This window comes from Leptonychotes weddellii, chromosome 6 (genome assembly GCF_054177405.1).
Source record: "Leptonychotes weddellii isolate Sample4059 chromosome 6, ASM5417740v2, whole genome shotgun sequence".
Classification (NCBI taxonomy): Eukaryota; Metazoa; Chordata; class Mammalia; order Carnivora; family Phocidae; genus Leptonychotes; species Leptonychotes weddellii.
In genome coordinates, this window is record NC_138374.1 from 56,670,620 (window position 1) to 56,683,710 (window position 13,091).

The 13,091-nt window shown below is 42.7% G+C and overlaps 1 protein-coding gene across 2 annotated transcripts in view; it reads right to left on the reverse strand.

Moving 5' to 3' along the window:
• Positions 1-13,091, reverse strand: part of ZNF365 (zinc finger protein 365) — an 88,666-nt gene that overhangs the window by 3,928 nt on the left and 71,647 nt on the right. For both annotated transcript variants that reach the window (XM_081824185.1, XM_006742803.3), the window contains exon 3: positions 6,478-6,658. In XM_081824185.1, the coding sequence (XP_081680311.1) occupies positions 6,478-6,658 (181 nt within the window). The remainder of the gene's footprint in view (positions 1-6,477; positions 6,659-13,091) is intronic.

Consider the following 13,091-nt stretch of genomic DNA (forward strand, 5'->3'; position numbering starts at 1 on the left):
TGCTTATATTTTTAAGAAACCGTTCCCATTAAGGAAGCCAGGAACTGTTATCAGTAGCACGGCCCATGGCACCTTCCGCCACGGCAGGGAACAAGAACATCTCGTGCTCGGCCTCTGCTTCCTCGGGGAGCCTCTGTGGCTCGCTGTTCTGAGATTTTCAAGAAGCCATTATCAGTCGATCTAAAAAATTTCAAAATGTCAAAGAGCCCTCTAATGGAGCAACATCTGAAGAAACATGTTTTTTAAAACTAGAATGATGCGCCATTATTTCTTGATTAATTCAGGCTGCATGTGCAGCTAATTTACTACAGCTGTGCTTGGTGACAGTGTATCAACTAAACGGAAAATTGGCATAAAATGTTTATTGCCTAAAATACATCATTTCTAAAGTGAGAGCCTATGAAGACCAACTCCACAACTGTCCCTGAGGCCATCTATCATTGAGATTATTTTCCACTCCCAGTGAAGTATCTGCATGCCCTTTTGTGGCTGGGCTCAAATATCATTTGCAGAACAAATTGAGAACTATCATTTTGTGAGCCAGATGTCACCATTCACTTTAGAGGCAAACCCAGTGTACTCCCAACCTTCCTTCCTGACCTCCCTCATGTAGCCTTCGCTAAAAGAAGTGCTGTCACAGCAGGAGGCAGACCCACAGAAGAAGAGGATGATAAAGAAAATGTGCAGAAAGGGCCACATTGGTGTTGGGGCCCAGTGTGACCAAGACGAGAGTCCTACCATATTCAAATAATCAGAGAAACCAAGTTCAGCATAACAGGGTCACTCTCCCCAGGTCTCCTGTCTGCAGCTTGAGCTGTAGTCAGAAACAAATCAGAAAGAAGCTTTCCTTAAACTTTTGAGGGTCATGTCCCCAGGAAGGCAAGATGAGATTCCTGGCTTCTGCCTTCTGACTCAATAAAAAGTAAGCTTTACTGTTGACCCTGTTCACACTGGCTGGATTCAACAGGAGATTAATAGAGGTGGACCAAAAAAGGCACCCCCAAGGAGGGGCTTGAGATTATGCAATATACAAAGAGGGTCAGACAGAGGGTTCAGGCAAGCGTCAGGCTGGCAGCTTCTGGGAAACCCGAAGGTTTCAGCATTTCCATCTTTCCGCCATGGCCCTGCTACCACTAGTAAGGGTTTCTTAGCTTGGCTCCTGGAATGGACTTTAGTATTATGTATAAATTGTAAAAAAAAAAAAAAAAAAAAAAAGCTTACAGGGTTTTTCTCCCTTTAAATTGCTTCCTTCTTTTTAAAGTTATTCTTATGGCATAACAAATTTTTTTCACTTTACTGTATATATGTATGTAAGCATATAGTTTGATGATTTGTTGCATATGTACGTATAATACTCTTTGGAATTTTATGTAAAGTGTGTGTGTGTATGTGTATGTGTGTGTGTATTTACATGCATATGCATACTTTCCTCCCTGGGGAAGAGGCCAACAATGTTATCTAATTCAAAGAGGTCCCTGACTTCCAAAATGTTTTAAGAACCAAAACCTTGGTGCCTATGAATGTCACTGATGGACCCTGCTGGGACCTTAGGAAATTAGAAGAGTTTACTGTGTGTATTACCGAAAGGTAAATGCACAAATAAATATGGCTGGAGATGAGCTATAAAGCTCACCTATACACAGATATATAAGTACCATGGCCTGTGCAGGTCTATATGTCACACACTGGATAAAATGCTGACTATATAACCACCACAATTAACCCTCAAAACAACCCTATGAGGTAAGCATTGTCATCCCCACCCTACAGATGTAGAAAGTAAGGCCGAAAAGTTAAGTAGCTGGTTTGAAGCCTGAATGCTTTACCAGTTTTAGAGCTGGGCTTCAAACCCAAGTTAGGACATTCCACATCCGAGCAAGACTTCACACTGCTCTGCCTCCTTAAGGAGCATGTGTTTGTGGAAGAGCCAGCAAGTTTGTACACAAAAAGATCAATGGAATCCATGGCTGGATCCGAATCTCTCCAGTGATCCTACAGATCATGAGGCTTGGCTGGAGGCAGGGTCTGCTACTACCTTCCCAACAGAACCTCACATGCTCTCCTCCCTGTGAACACAAGAGGCCGCTGTTCCTTCTGGCCCCATAGCCTCAGGCAGATGGAAACCCTCTGCCCCCTTAGGTCCCCTCATTGCCTCTATTTTCTTATAGTCCATCTACTTTGTAGGAGGATGGGGATCAAGAAGAGTCCTTAAGGAAGGTTCTGGAAAAATATAAATAGCTGCACAGAGAGCCCATCTGAGTGCAAACATGGTGTCTCAGGTTGTTTTGGGTTGGAGAAACTAGGCACCCAGCCCTCCTCCCACCTCCCCTCTGTGAATAGCAGCACTGTATACTCAACTGTTCAGGCCCAAATCTTAGATTCATTCTCGATTCCTCCCTTTCCTTCACCTGCTAAAACCTAATCTTTCAGCAATTCCAGCTGGCTTACTCAACACTTTCCCCGGGATATATCCTATACCTGCCATTTCTCTCCGCCTCTGCTCTCCCCAAGCTGCCATCCCCCTTCCCCTGCCACACCATAATGGCCTTCTAAACTTCTCTCAGTCCTGTACCCCTCTAGTCTATTCTGCACCCAGCAGCCAGAGGGATTTTGCTAAAACATAAATCACCTCCTGCTTACAACCTACCAACGGCTTCCCTCTCTGCTCTGGAACGGATCCAAACTCCTTCTGTGACCCAGAAGCCCCGGCATGATCTGGAACCTTCTTGCATCTGTGACTTCAGCTCATCCCCCAAACGTGCCAAGCTTGTTCCCTTCTAAGCCACTTCCCAATTTTCAGAGAGCCACCTCAGTCCTGTTATTCAGGTCACACAGTCCAAATGCAGCCTCCTCTGCAAGGCTTCTCCTGACCACGGAGGGATGGGGGCAGCCACTCACACACCTCCTCTCACCTTTTTCTTTACAGGGGTTATCACCTGCTGAGATCATCCTAGTTATGTGTGGACTTGTTTCTGGGGTCATCACCCTCCTCACTGAGGGCAGGGGCCTCACCCACCTCATTCACCCTGTTCCCCCAGCACCCAGTAAGTGCTGCATTCCCAATAAACACATACTAAATGAATGGCTGCTAGCCCTGACGTACAACCTGCAGGAACTAACTGCAACACTTAAAATGAGATGATCTGAGCTTTTCATGACCTTCCCTTTGAGCAGGTCTGTGCGTGATTTTGGCAGATGGGATATTAGGTCACTTGATGTCTAATTCGACAGCATTTTTTAGAGCACAAAGACAAAATATCTGAGTATGTTACGTTTTTAGAAATCAGCCAGGTGAAAAAGAACGCAAATGCTCAAGGGAATTAAGGGGAACTACAGATGCCGAAACATCATTTCAGAAAAGGCATTTACTAAATGTGAGGGGGAATTTTTCTAGGGCATAAAAGAATCTTAAAGCTAGAACACACCTTGGAAAGAAGCACCTCATCCATCAATCTAGAAATTTCACTGCTGTCTGGAGGTGGTAATGAGAAAACGAGGGAAGGGACAGACACTGCTTCTCAGTGTGGCTTTGGCAACAATGAAGAGCCAGGTCGGCTGGGGACGGCATTCCAGGCTCTGGGGCAATGAGCTCTCCTGGGAGCGGCTGAGGCTCCAGAAGCCAGAGCTCCTCACTGTTCTGGGGCTTCACTAAGCTGGGCCAAGTCAGTCAATAAAGTGATGATTTGAAGCTTTTCCTGCTAAAAGCATCCAAGTTCTTCTGTGTGTGGATGGCCACAGGAACCCTGGGAGGCCAGACTTAGCACTTGCATTACATCAAAGACACTGTTCCTAATTTCAGAGGTGCGGGTATATTGTTAAGATTAAGCAGCTGAAGGAAAAGGGAGAAATGGTCTGAGGGTCTGCAGACTACATCATAATGTGCTATGTTACGGGCCAAAGTGGAGTCTGGAGGACTTCCACGAACACGGGGAAAGTGTGTCTCTGCTTGATCCTTTCAGAAACAAAGCACCTCATTCTTGGGTCTTCTCGGGGCGATGCGTCCTCCCCACAACAGTGACAGTCCGCCTCACTGCAGCCTGACCGTGTCCTACTCACAGATTGCTCTCCCTTCTATATTCCCCACTACCATCTTAACTGCATTTTCCTTTATTTCAATCAGTCAATTCTTCCTTGGGTAGATCAAGTCTGACGAGGGCAGATCATGTCATGTTTGGGACACAGGAGATGCAAATATGGATTAATTCCCTGCTGTATTTGTATGTCTAGATGAATGTGCACGTGTGCCTGTAAATCTGTGTATTTATGTGTGTACATGCGTGTGCACACACACACACAGAACTTCGTATATACACAGCTGACTAGAAGACCTGAGGCCTGTCCAACTTTTGATGGCGTCTACCATCTTGGTGAAAATAATCACTGGCAATATCTCTTAAAGGATGTTAAATTTTTTTTTTTTTTAAAGATTTTATTTATTTATTTGAGACAGAGAGAATGAGAGACAGAGAGCATGAGAGGGAGGAGGATCAGAGGGAGAAGCAGACTCCCTGCCGAGCAGGGAGCCCGATGCGGGACTCGATCCCGGGACTCCAGGATCATGACCTGAGCCGAAGGCAGCCGCCCAACCAACTGAGCCACCCAGGCACCCGGATGTTTAATTTTCAAGCTGGAAAAATAAACTGAGCAGAGGAAAGTGAGCACAGAAATATAAATAAGAGAGAACGAATAGGCTTCCTCTCTTTCTCCTTGCCTTCCATTGCTTTCTTTCTTTTAAGATCCTCTTGGCTTTGTACAGTAGAATTTTACCCATTTCTTAGCTCTGGGTTACTTGTAAGCCTAAATACTAAGACTATTCATGCTACATTTTTATTTTAGAATTCTTAACCACTGAAGTCAGGTGACGATCAGAGAATTTAAGAGGCCAAAGACCCTAGCGAGCATCTGGTCCAACTGCTTCATTTAATAGAATTATAGGCCCCAGAAGACAAGGAGCAGGGCGGGAATGATCTGGAAGCCAGTCCTTTTCACCTCACATCTGGGCCCCGTGACCCCATGCCACACTCTCTCTCCTGATAGAGAGCAGGATGGGAAGAAGGCAGGAAAGGGTTCAGAGCGTCCCTTCAGCCACACTGAGTTATGACTGCACTCACAGATTCCCAAGGAGGTGAGAGAGGAACTGAGGAGGGAAGTGTAAGCTCCCTCTCAGGAGATCACAGACACCAACAGGAAAATAATAAACATGTCAGATGGCTAAAACTGCTTTGATTACAGTTACTGGAACCTCACAGAAGTAACAAACTTACTTCTTTCCAGCCCACTTTTGTTCCTGACTGGAAAGTTCTAGAGCTCCCGTTGCTGCCCTTCTCTAAGGCTCACTATACATTACAGTAAGATTGCATAACGTTTCTTCATTTCTCCCTTCCTCCCTCTCTCCTTTTTTTCCTGTTGTCTGTTCCTCCCACCTTCCTTCTTTTATCCACCTGCTTGTCATCTCATTCCTTCTTTTGTGATTTAATCATGTTTCCCTTTAATCTTGGCTTCCAGAATGCTCAAACTAAACTTTTTAATCAACCAGTAGCAACTTTACCAACATTTTGGTTAGCATAAATGTTCCCTATTTTTCTTTCCCTTATATGTACAGTCCATTTGCAGGGGAAGTAAAAGAATCATTTAAAAATCTTTGGGGAAGGGGCTAAGCATAAATAAAATCAAACAGATCATGAAAATGTTATAAATAAACCACTTTGGGGTTTCAAAACTTCTTTTTTTGGCTTTGTTGTTATCAAAAAAACTGTTTAGAGAGCAAATACGACCCCCATCTCCCTCATCTAGAGCGTGATTATTTGTACCTCCTCCCCAACCCCCAAAGAGACCAGGGAATCTCGATCAAGCCACTTAGCAGAATCTGGACCTTTAGCCGTATCCACGGTTCTTGTCTGGGCTCTGGGGGTTTCTTAAGTCCCTGAAACAATATATAAACTTGTACGCAAATATTTATTATAGAACTGCCACTTGTGAAATTCTCTAAGACTTTTTGAAAATCTACTTAAAGAATGTTTCACCTATAGAGACTAGCAGATGGTGGTGTCCTTCCACTTCAGGGAAAAAAAGAGGTATGTGGTTAGATTTTGCTACTACAAAGAAAGGCCAAAGCTTTCTTAAGATTCTCTTGAAGAGCTCCCAAACAGGATAATACCTCCCCATCTACTTGAGCACCCAGATTGAGACTGATGATTTCTTCAGCCACCTCCAACTCTATTATTCTCTAATATAAAAATATCTCTACCTATTTATGTTGGTGTGGAGTGGTGGGGTGAAGACGACCGTGCATCCGGAATTTCACTTACTTCCAGGTGTCTTGGATTCACCTGTATGACTTCATAACACAGGGACGGCTGGCGCTGATGTCTAGGAGGTTCCCGCAAGTCATTCCCCAGCTCCCCTCTCCTCTGTCCTTGACCCAATCTCACCATACCCAAGGACCGCAGGCATGGTGGCTGGACCTGTGTGACTTACCACGTGCTCACTGATGTCTCGGCAGAGGCCAGCAGCCTGCTGGCTTTGATAGTACTCTAACTGCTTTTCTGCCAGTTCTACCCGTTGCAACAGATTCTCAATAAAGTCCTGGAGCCGGGCTTTCCCTTGGACCTCCTTCTCAGCTGCTGCTTCCAGGAAATGGTTGAATGTAACAACTTCTCTGCAAGGCAAAAACGTCAGAACAGAAAGCGGAAAAATGAGCCAGGACTTCATTCATTTAACACGTATTTATTGAGTGCTGACTCTGTGTCGGGCAATGCCCTCGGCACTGTGCTCGCAGTGATGGCAAAAGAGATAAAATGACATTTTAGTGATTCTATTTCGAGATTGCACTGCAGTAGAAAGAGAGTGTCATTATCGAATATCCAAATAAATATCTAGGTCAGGGGTGGTAAGCGCTAAGGAGAAAACTGAAATCGGGTGCAAGGGGACAGAAAGTAACAGAAGAAGGGAATGTGTGAGTGGTATTTTAGAAAGGGGTCAGGGACAACCTTCAGGATAGGGAAACAGGGCAACAGGTACCAAGGAATAAGCCAGGTGGGTTCGCGGAGAGACAGGTCTGACGGACAGTTAGGAGGGCTGCCTGGCTGCAGGCGGGGACTGGGAAGGACAGAAAGAGTGGGGGCCACTATAATGACTCCAGATTTTCTTATAAATGAGATGGGAAACCAATGGACACTTTTGAGAAAAGTTCTGACTTACATTTTAAAAGTCTAGCTGCTGGAGGAGAAGAGAGCACAGGGAGGGAAGGTGTGGAAACGAAAGGGCATGCGGAGTAAAATGAGTCACCTTGTCCAACTGTGCATTTTTGAGCTAAAAGTGAAATAGTCCAAGAAATGCCATCCTGAGGTTGACCCAAGGTCCACCGGGAAAGCTATGTTAGCTGACAGAGGAGAATTCATGTGCAGGACTGCCCTTCCCCTAAAAAGTTGAGCAAAATACCTCAAACAATATTCCTTTATCCACATAATTCATTGTCATTTACAGATCCAGAAAAATTTTAATAACTTTATTACTATTTGATATCTTTTTATTTCTAATGCATGGATGAAAACAACACTTTCCTGACTTAAAATGAAATCCGTTCTTTATAGATTCAAATACATGAGGAATATAAAGAAGAAAATACCATCTGAAACCCCATTATCCTGAGACCAACACCTGTAACAATTTGGTAGCCATTCTCACGAGCAACTCTGCGAAAACACACATACATACAAACACACAAACACACAGGTGCTTGGCCTTTTTCTCAGGCCAAGTACCAGGTAATCAGCATGACCAACAGGTGCATATTATCACAACTCTCTTCATCCAATTCTCAATAAGAAATTATGAAGATCTTTCAGCCTTCCCCTTTGTATGTCCTGCCACACCCACCAGGAGTAATGAATTCCATCGTTTTACCACCTGTTGGATATAGTACTTCTTGTATGTGTCTTCAGAATCTCTCTTGACCCTCAAGGAATACCCCCTCCTTTATCTGGCCACTTTCAACTTAATGCAGAACCAAGATTCTAAAGACTGCTCATTCTCCTCCCAGCCTCTTTCATTGCAGATTAAGAAATCCCATTTAAAAAAAAATCTAACTCCATCATTTGTTCTAGATAGTTGATGAAATCCACTGCCTTCTCTGCACCTTCCACTTAGCTCCATAATTTCTTGAGAGCAGAACTTCAGGTAAGTCTGACCCAGGAAGTTTTACAGAAGTTTTTTGCAAAATAGTTGGTAGTGGTTTCTTGCTCCTTTATTCTGTACAATTAGTCAGTGACTCACTTTTACAATTATTTGTGATTTTTTTCTCTCACAAATATGTCACACTTGGCTATATTGAAACTTTTCTGACACTTCCTTCAGAGTCAAATGTCTCTGCAAAGCCTTAGAAATTACATATTTATAAAAATAGAAAAGAGACTGGTTCTGACATGATTCATCACAGAACTGCTTATTATACTAACCCCCTTTTTTTTCTAGTTTCCTCTCCAGGATCAAACATAAACCCCAATTCCATAATAATTCTATTATCTTTCAGTAGCTAAGACAAATTCACATAAAAGAAATGAATCCCTTTGGAAAGGAGTTTTCTCCCATCATCAAGTCTCAAGTTTATTTCCAGATGTTTCCGTATGAGCCCTGCATGGAAGACGTGAACTTTCCAAGCTGTCCAGGCCACGGACACCAGCCAATTTTAAAGCGCTGCTGTCATTCAGCTTTTATCTGCCTAAGTAACCTTAAACTAGCAGCAAAATAATGGAGGGCCCGTCCGGGTGCTATATCCAGCATGCCACATCTGTTCATGGCTCTGAGGAATGGCTGAGATCCCCTAGATGGAGCTCAAAAGTACCACTAGAAAACAGAGCCTGGGAAATGGCTATTCCTTCGTCTTTCTGACATTAAGGCTTCCATTCATTCAGAGTAGAGACTTCGTAGGTGATTACTTAGGATATCTGAATCATGACAGGAGTTTCCAAACTGTACTTATAGGGAAAACAACCAAAACCCACAACCCTCTCCCTTACCCAAAAGAAAAACATAGACAAAGAGCCAGTGTATTTTTTTCAATTCATTTTGGTTTGTAGTATTTACCTCATTACGGAAATATTTTACATTTATTTTGGGAAAGATAAAAATTGACCTATTAAAAGATCTAAAACTGAGCAAGGGCCAGATCAGCCTTTTTGTTCCCTGCTCTAAGCCCATCACTTGATATAATACATGACATATAATGTTCAATATATATTCGTTGTAACGAATATTTTAAAGGACAAGGAAGAAACAAAAAATGACCCATAATCCCAACACCCAGAGGTACCTACTATCAACATCCTAGTATATTTTTCCAGTCTTTTTTTTTTCTATGCATATTTACTATTTGGGGGTTCTCAGGCTGTAAAGCTTAGAATGTAAAACAGCAATATTTGACCCCTTAATCCCACAGGATTAACATCTCAAAAGCAAGAAAACAAACCTGAGTGCAATACGGTTTATGACTGTGGCTATATTTTTAAATCATGGAATGTTTTGCTACTGGTTCTATATAAAACTTTTGCAAATTAACATCAATGCTCCTAGCTGATCCTGGAGTGTTATGTCATGTTGTAGAAGAGAAGCATCTTTTTCTAACCTCTCCCTCATCCAACTACCTTGTGCCCTGAAGCTGAGAAGTGAACACCCTTTGCATTTTTCAACCAACCTGGTGTCAATACTAACTTAATTTCAGTTTACGAATGGTTCACATCAACTAAAAAAAGAAAGAAAAAGAAAAGACAGTTAAAACAAGCCTGATGATTTAATTTCAAATAAGATGTTATATAAGATGATGGCTGGAGAAGTGCCTCATGCTGAGAATATGTCTGGGTGTCTCTATTAGATAAAAACGGTAACCAAACCCAGTGACTAATTGTGGACTAGCCTGTGTGTACAACTTCAGATTCCCCTTTCACATCCTGTTCAATCTGGACCAACAATATCCAGAAACACCTCATATTTCCCCAAGGAATCTTGGGAATTTCCTGAATGAAAAAGAACGAGGTTTAACCACATTGCATTTATAACCGCTTTAATAATTAGACCAAACCGTCAAATATCCATTCAAAGTGGAAGACAGACCAACAGGTTTCAATATAAGGAAGAACAAGATATTCCCTGATAGGATTTCAGATCCCATATCTCAATGAATCTTGAAGAAACCACCAATTGTCACCTTCTGGCCTAGTAGCAAAGCAGAATATCCTGTTCTCGGACAAAGCTATTAAAGCACCCCTCCCTTTTCTTACTACATATATATGTGAGATCGGATTTCCTTCATCTACTTCCACCGAAACAACAGATTTGCAACAAACGAAAGGCAAAAGTAACAAGGTCCAGTTGCCTTCTATTTAAGTCAGATATTAAAAATATTTGCAAAACTTATAAAACCATGCTACTCTTTTTGCTAAAGAGTATTGTTATCTTATTGTTATTTTTAAATAAATAATTGTATTTTGAATTTCTAGGTTTTAATTTCTTTTTTATTTGAAGATTTTATTTATTTATTTGGGAGAGAGAGAGAACACAAGTGGAGAGGAGAGGCAGAGGGAGAGGGAGAAACAGACTCCCTGCCGAACAGGGAACCCGATGCAGGGCTTGATCCCAGGACCCCGAGATCATGACCCAAGCCGAAGGCAGACGCTTAACCAATTGAGCCACCCAGGCGCCCCTAAGTTTTAATTTCTAATTCAGTAAATATTGATAGATAAAACTCACACTAACAAAACTTACGGGGATCCTTAGATATTTTTTTAGCAATATAAGAAGAAGTGGGGCCAACAGTTTGAGATCCTGCCAGGCTGGGTACAGGTGCTCCTGAATCTCAGAACGTGGGTGAGGAGTGAGCAACGAGGGCTGGAACCCCAGGAGGATGTGGTCACAGTCCACACGTTTATTTGTTCCACTATTTGGTAACTCGACAAACACTTATTGAATGTTAGCAGGTACTGGGCTTAGTGCTGGGGCAGTCCTGAACCCATGGCTATCCTCATGAAGCTTACTGCTGAATCCAGGGTCAGCCCACGTTTCGTGAAGGACTGGGGAGTATATATTTCAGGCTCTGCAGGCCATCTGGTCTCTGTTACAATTACTCAACTCTGCCTAGTGCAAAAGAACCATAGAGGCTGTGTAACAATAAAACTTTATTTATGGACACTGAAATTTGAATTTCATATAATATCCATATGTCGTGAATTATTATTTCTCTTTTGAATTTTTTTTCAAATTAAAAATTCTTAGCTCACAAGCTCCTCAAAAACAGGTAGCAGGCTGGACAGGTTGGCAGTGTGCTAACCCTGGATACAGTGGGAGAAGCAAATATTAAAAGAAACAAATAATGAAATAAATACATAATTACAAAGCTGAGCTGAATGACTAAGAGAAAGAATAATATGATGCCATCAGAGAGAAGAGGAAGAGACTTATGTGGTTTTATTTTAGGTTCTCAACCCTGTGACCTAGAATACAGGGGGAAGCCTGGAGGGCCAGATGGGAGAGAAGACAGAGGGAACCTGAGTGAAATCCCATCAGGCTGTGTGCAAACCAGCTTCGGGGAAGCTGAGTCTACGTCACTTCCAGCCCCATCTTTGACTTCTCATATACGTATTTTTTAAAAAGGTTAAATACTATAGAACACGAGGTTTTAAGTTTTGGTGGAAAATATACTTTATTTAAAATCAATACTTGATACTAAAGGAAAAAGTACCAGTATAGGATAAGAAACTAGTCTGAAGCTCACTGTTATGCAGAATGAAATGCAGAGCTAGAAATCTGTCCACATCCTGAGATTCACAAACAAACAAAGGGGCACCGAGTGAAAAAACCCTTTCAGTGTGATCAAAGCTTTATTTAAAAGCGTACTTGTTCCCTCAGGCACTTGTTCATTTACAGGATGGCCATAGGTCTGAAACATTGATAATATTTAATTTTTTACAGATCGAACCCCTCAATTACTTCTTCTGAGGTGGGTTAAAGACAGGATAATCAGAGAAATTAAAGATACACTGTCATGTGATGAACCCACTCTAGAAGCAGGTGTAGAGATAGAGGGAAACATGCATTAATGCATCCCGGTGTTCACTACAATGTTACAAAGTGCATTGTTAATAGGAGACAACGCACTGATCATATTGCATACTGTAATTTACAGTCATTTCCCTATGTTTTCATGGCCATCCCATAGCCTGATGTTCCCCTTGGGCCTCATAAATGCACATCACCTCTGTCTCTGCTCCAGCACCGAGGACCTCCCTTCATTCAGCCTGTGAGCCAGATTCTTACTTCTGCACACGCTGTTTTTCCACTGGGGTCCCTCCCACTGCCTTTCCCTAGCCTCCGTTCTTAATGAGTCTTCTAACCTCAGGGCTGTCCTGTTAGGAAGCTTTCCCACACATGCCTAGGTGTGGGTTAGGTGACCTGCTGTGTTCTCCCGCAGAACGTTGCCTCCTACCACAACGCACACTGCAGAGAGGGCTAGTCATGCCGTGTACCCCATTCCATTGGGAAATCTGTGTGGTCAGGGACCTTGCCTGCTCCTTCACTGTGGTAACCCCAGCACCAAACACTAGCCCAGCACACAAAAGGGGCACAACAAATTTCTGCTGAGTGCATGAAATGTACAACCACACTCTAGCTGAAAATCTTTAACTGACAAAAAGAGCCTGAAGTTTCTTTTTATCTTTTTCCAGACAAGTACTAGGGCATAAAACCAAAAAGTAATCCACAATACAGGTACCTCCCACAGGACTGAGGGTGGGATCTAAAATTGATGCTTCTCTTCTATTCTTAAACAACACTTTAAAATCAGCTTCTCCTCCCAAAGGCAAAGCTCTACCAAGTTATTTAAATTTCATTTTACATTACTGATTTATGAACCTCTTTGGAGGTATGTGAAATGGTAAAAATACCTCTGGCTAAAAATAGGCTAGCTATTGATCACAGAGCACGTCAGACAGACCGTAATGTCAGCCGCGAGGCAAATCCTGAAGCTGGAGTCCACCACCTTGCAGTGCTGGGAGCCGGGCTGCCAACCTGGAGCTCAAGGTTGGCTCCTGTGCATCCCAAGG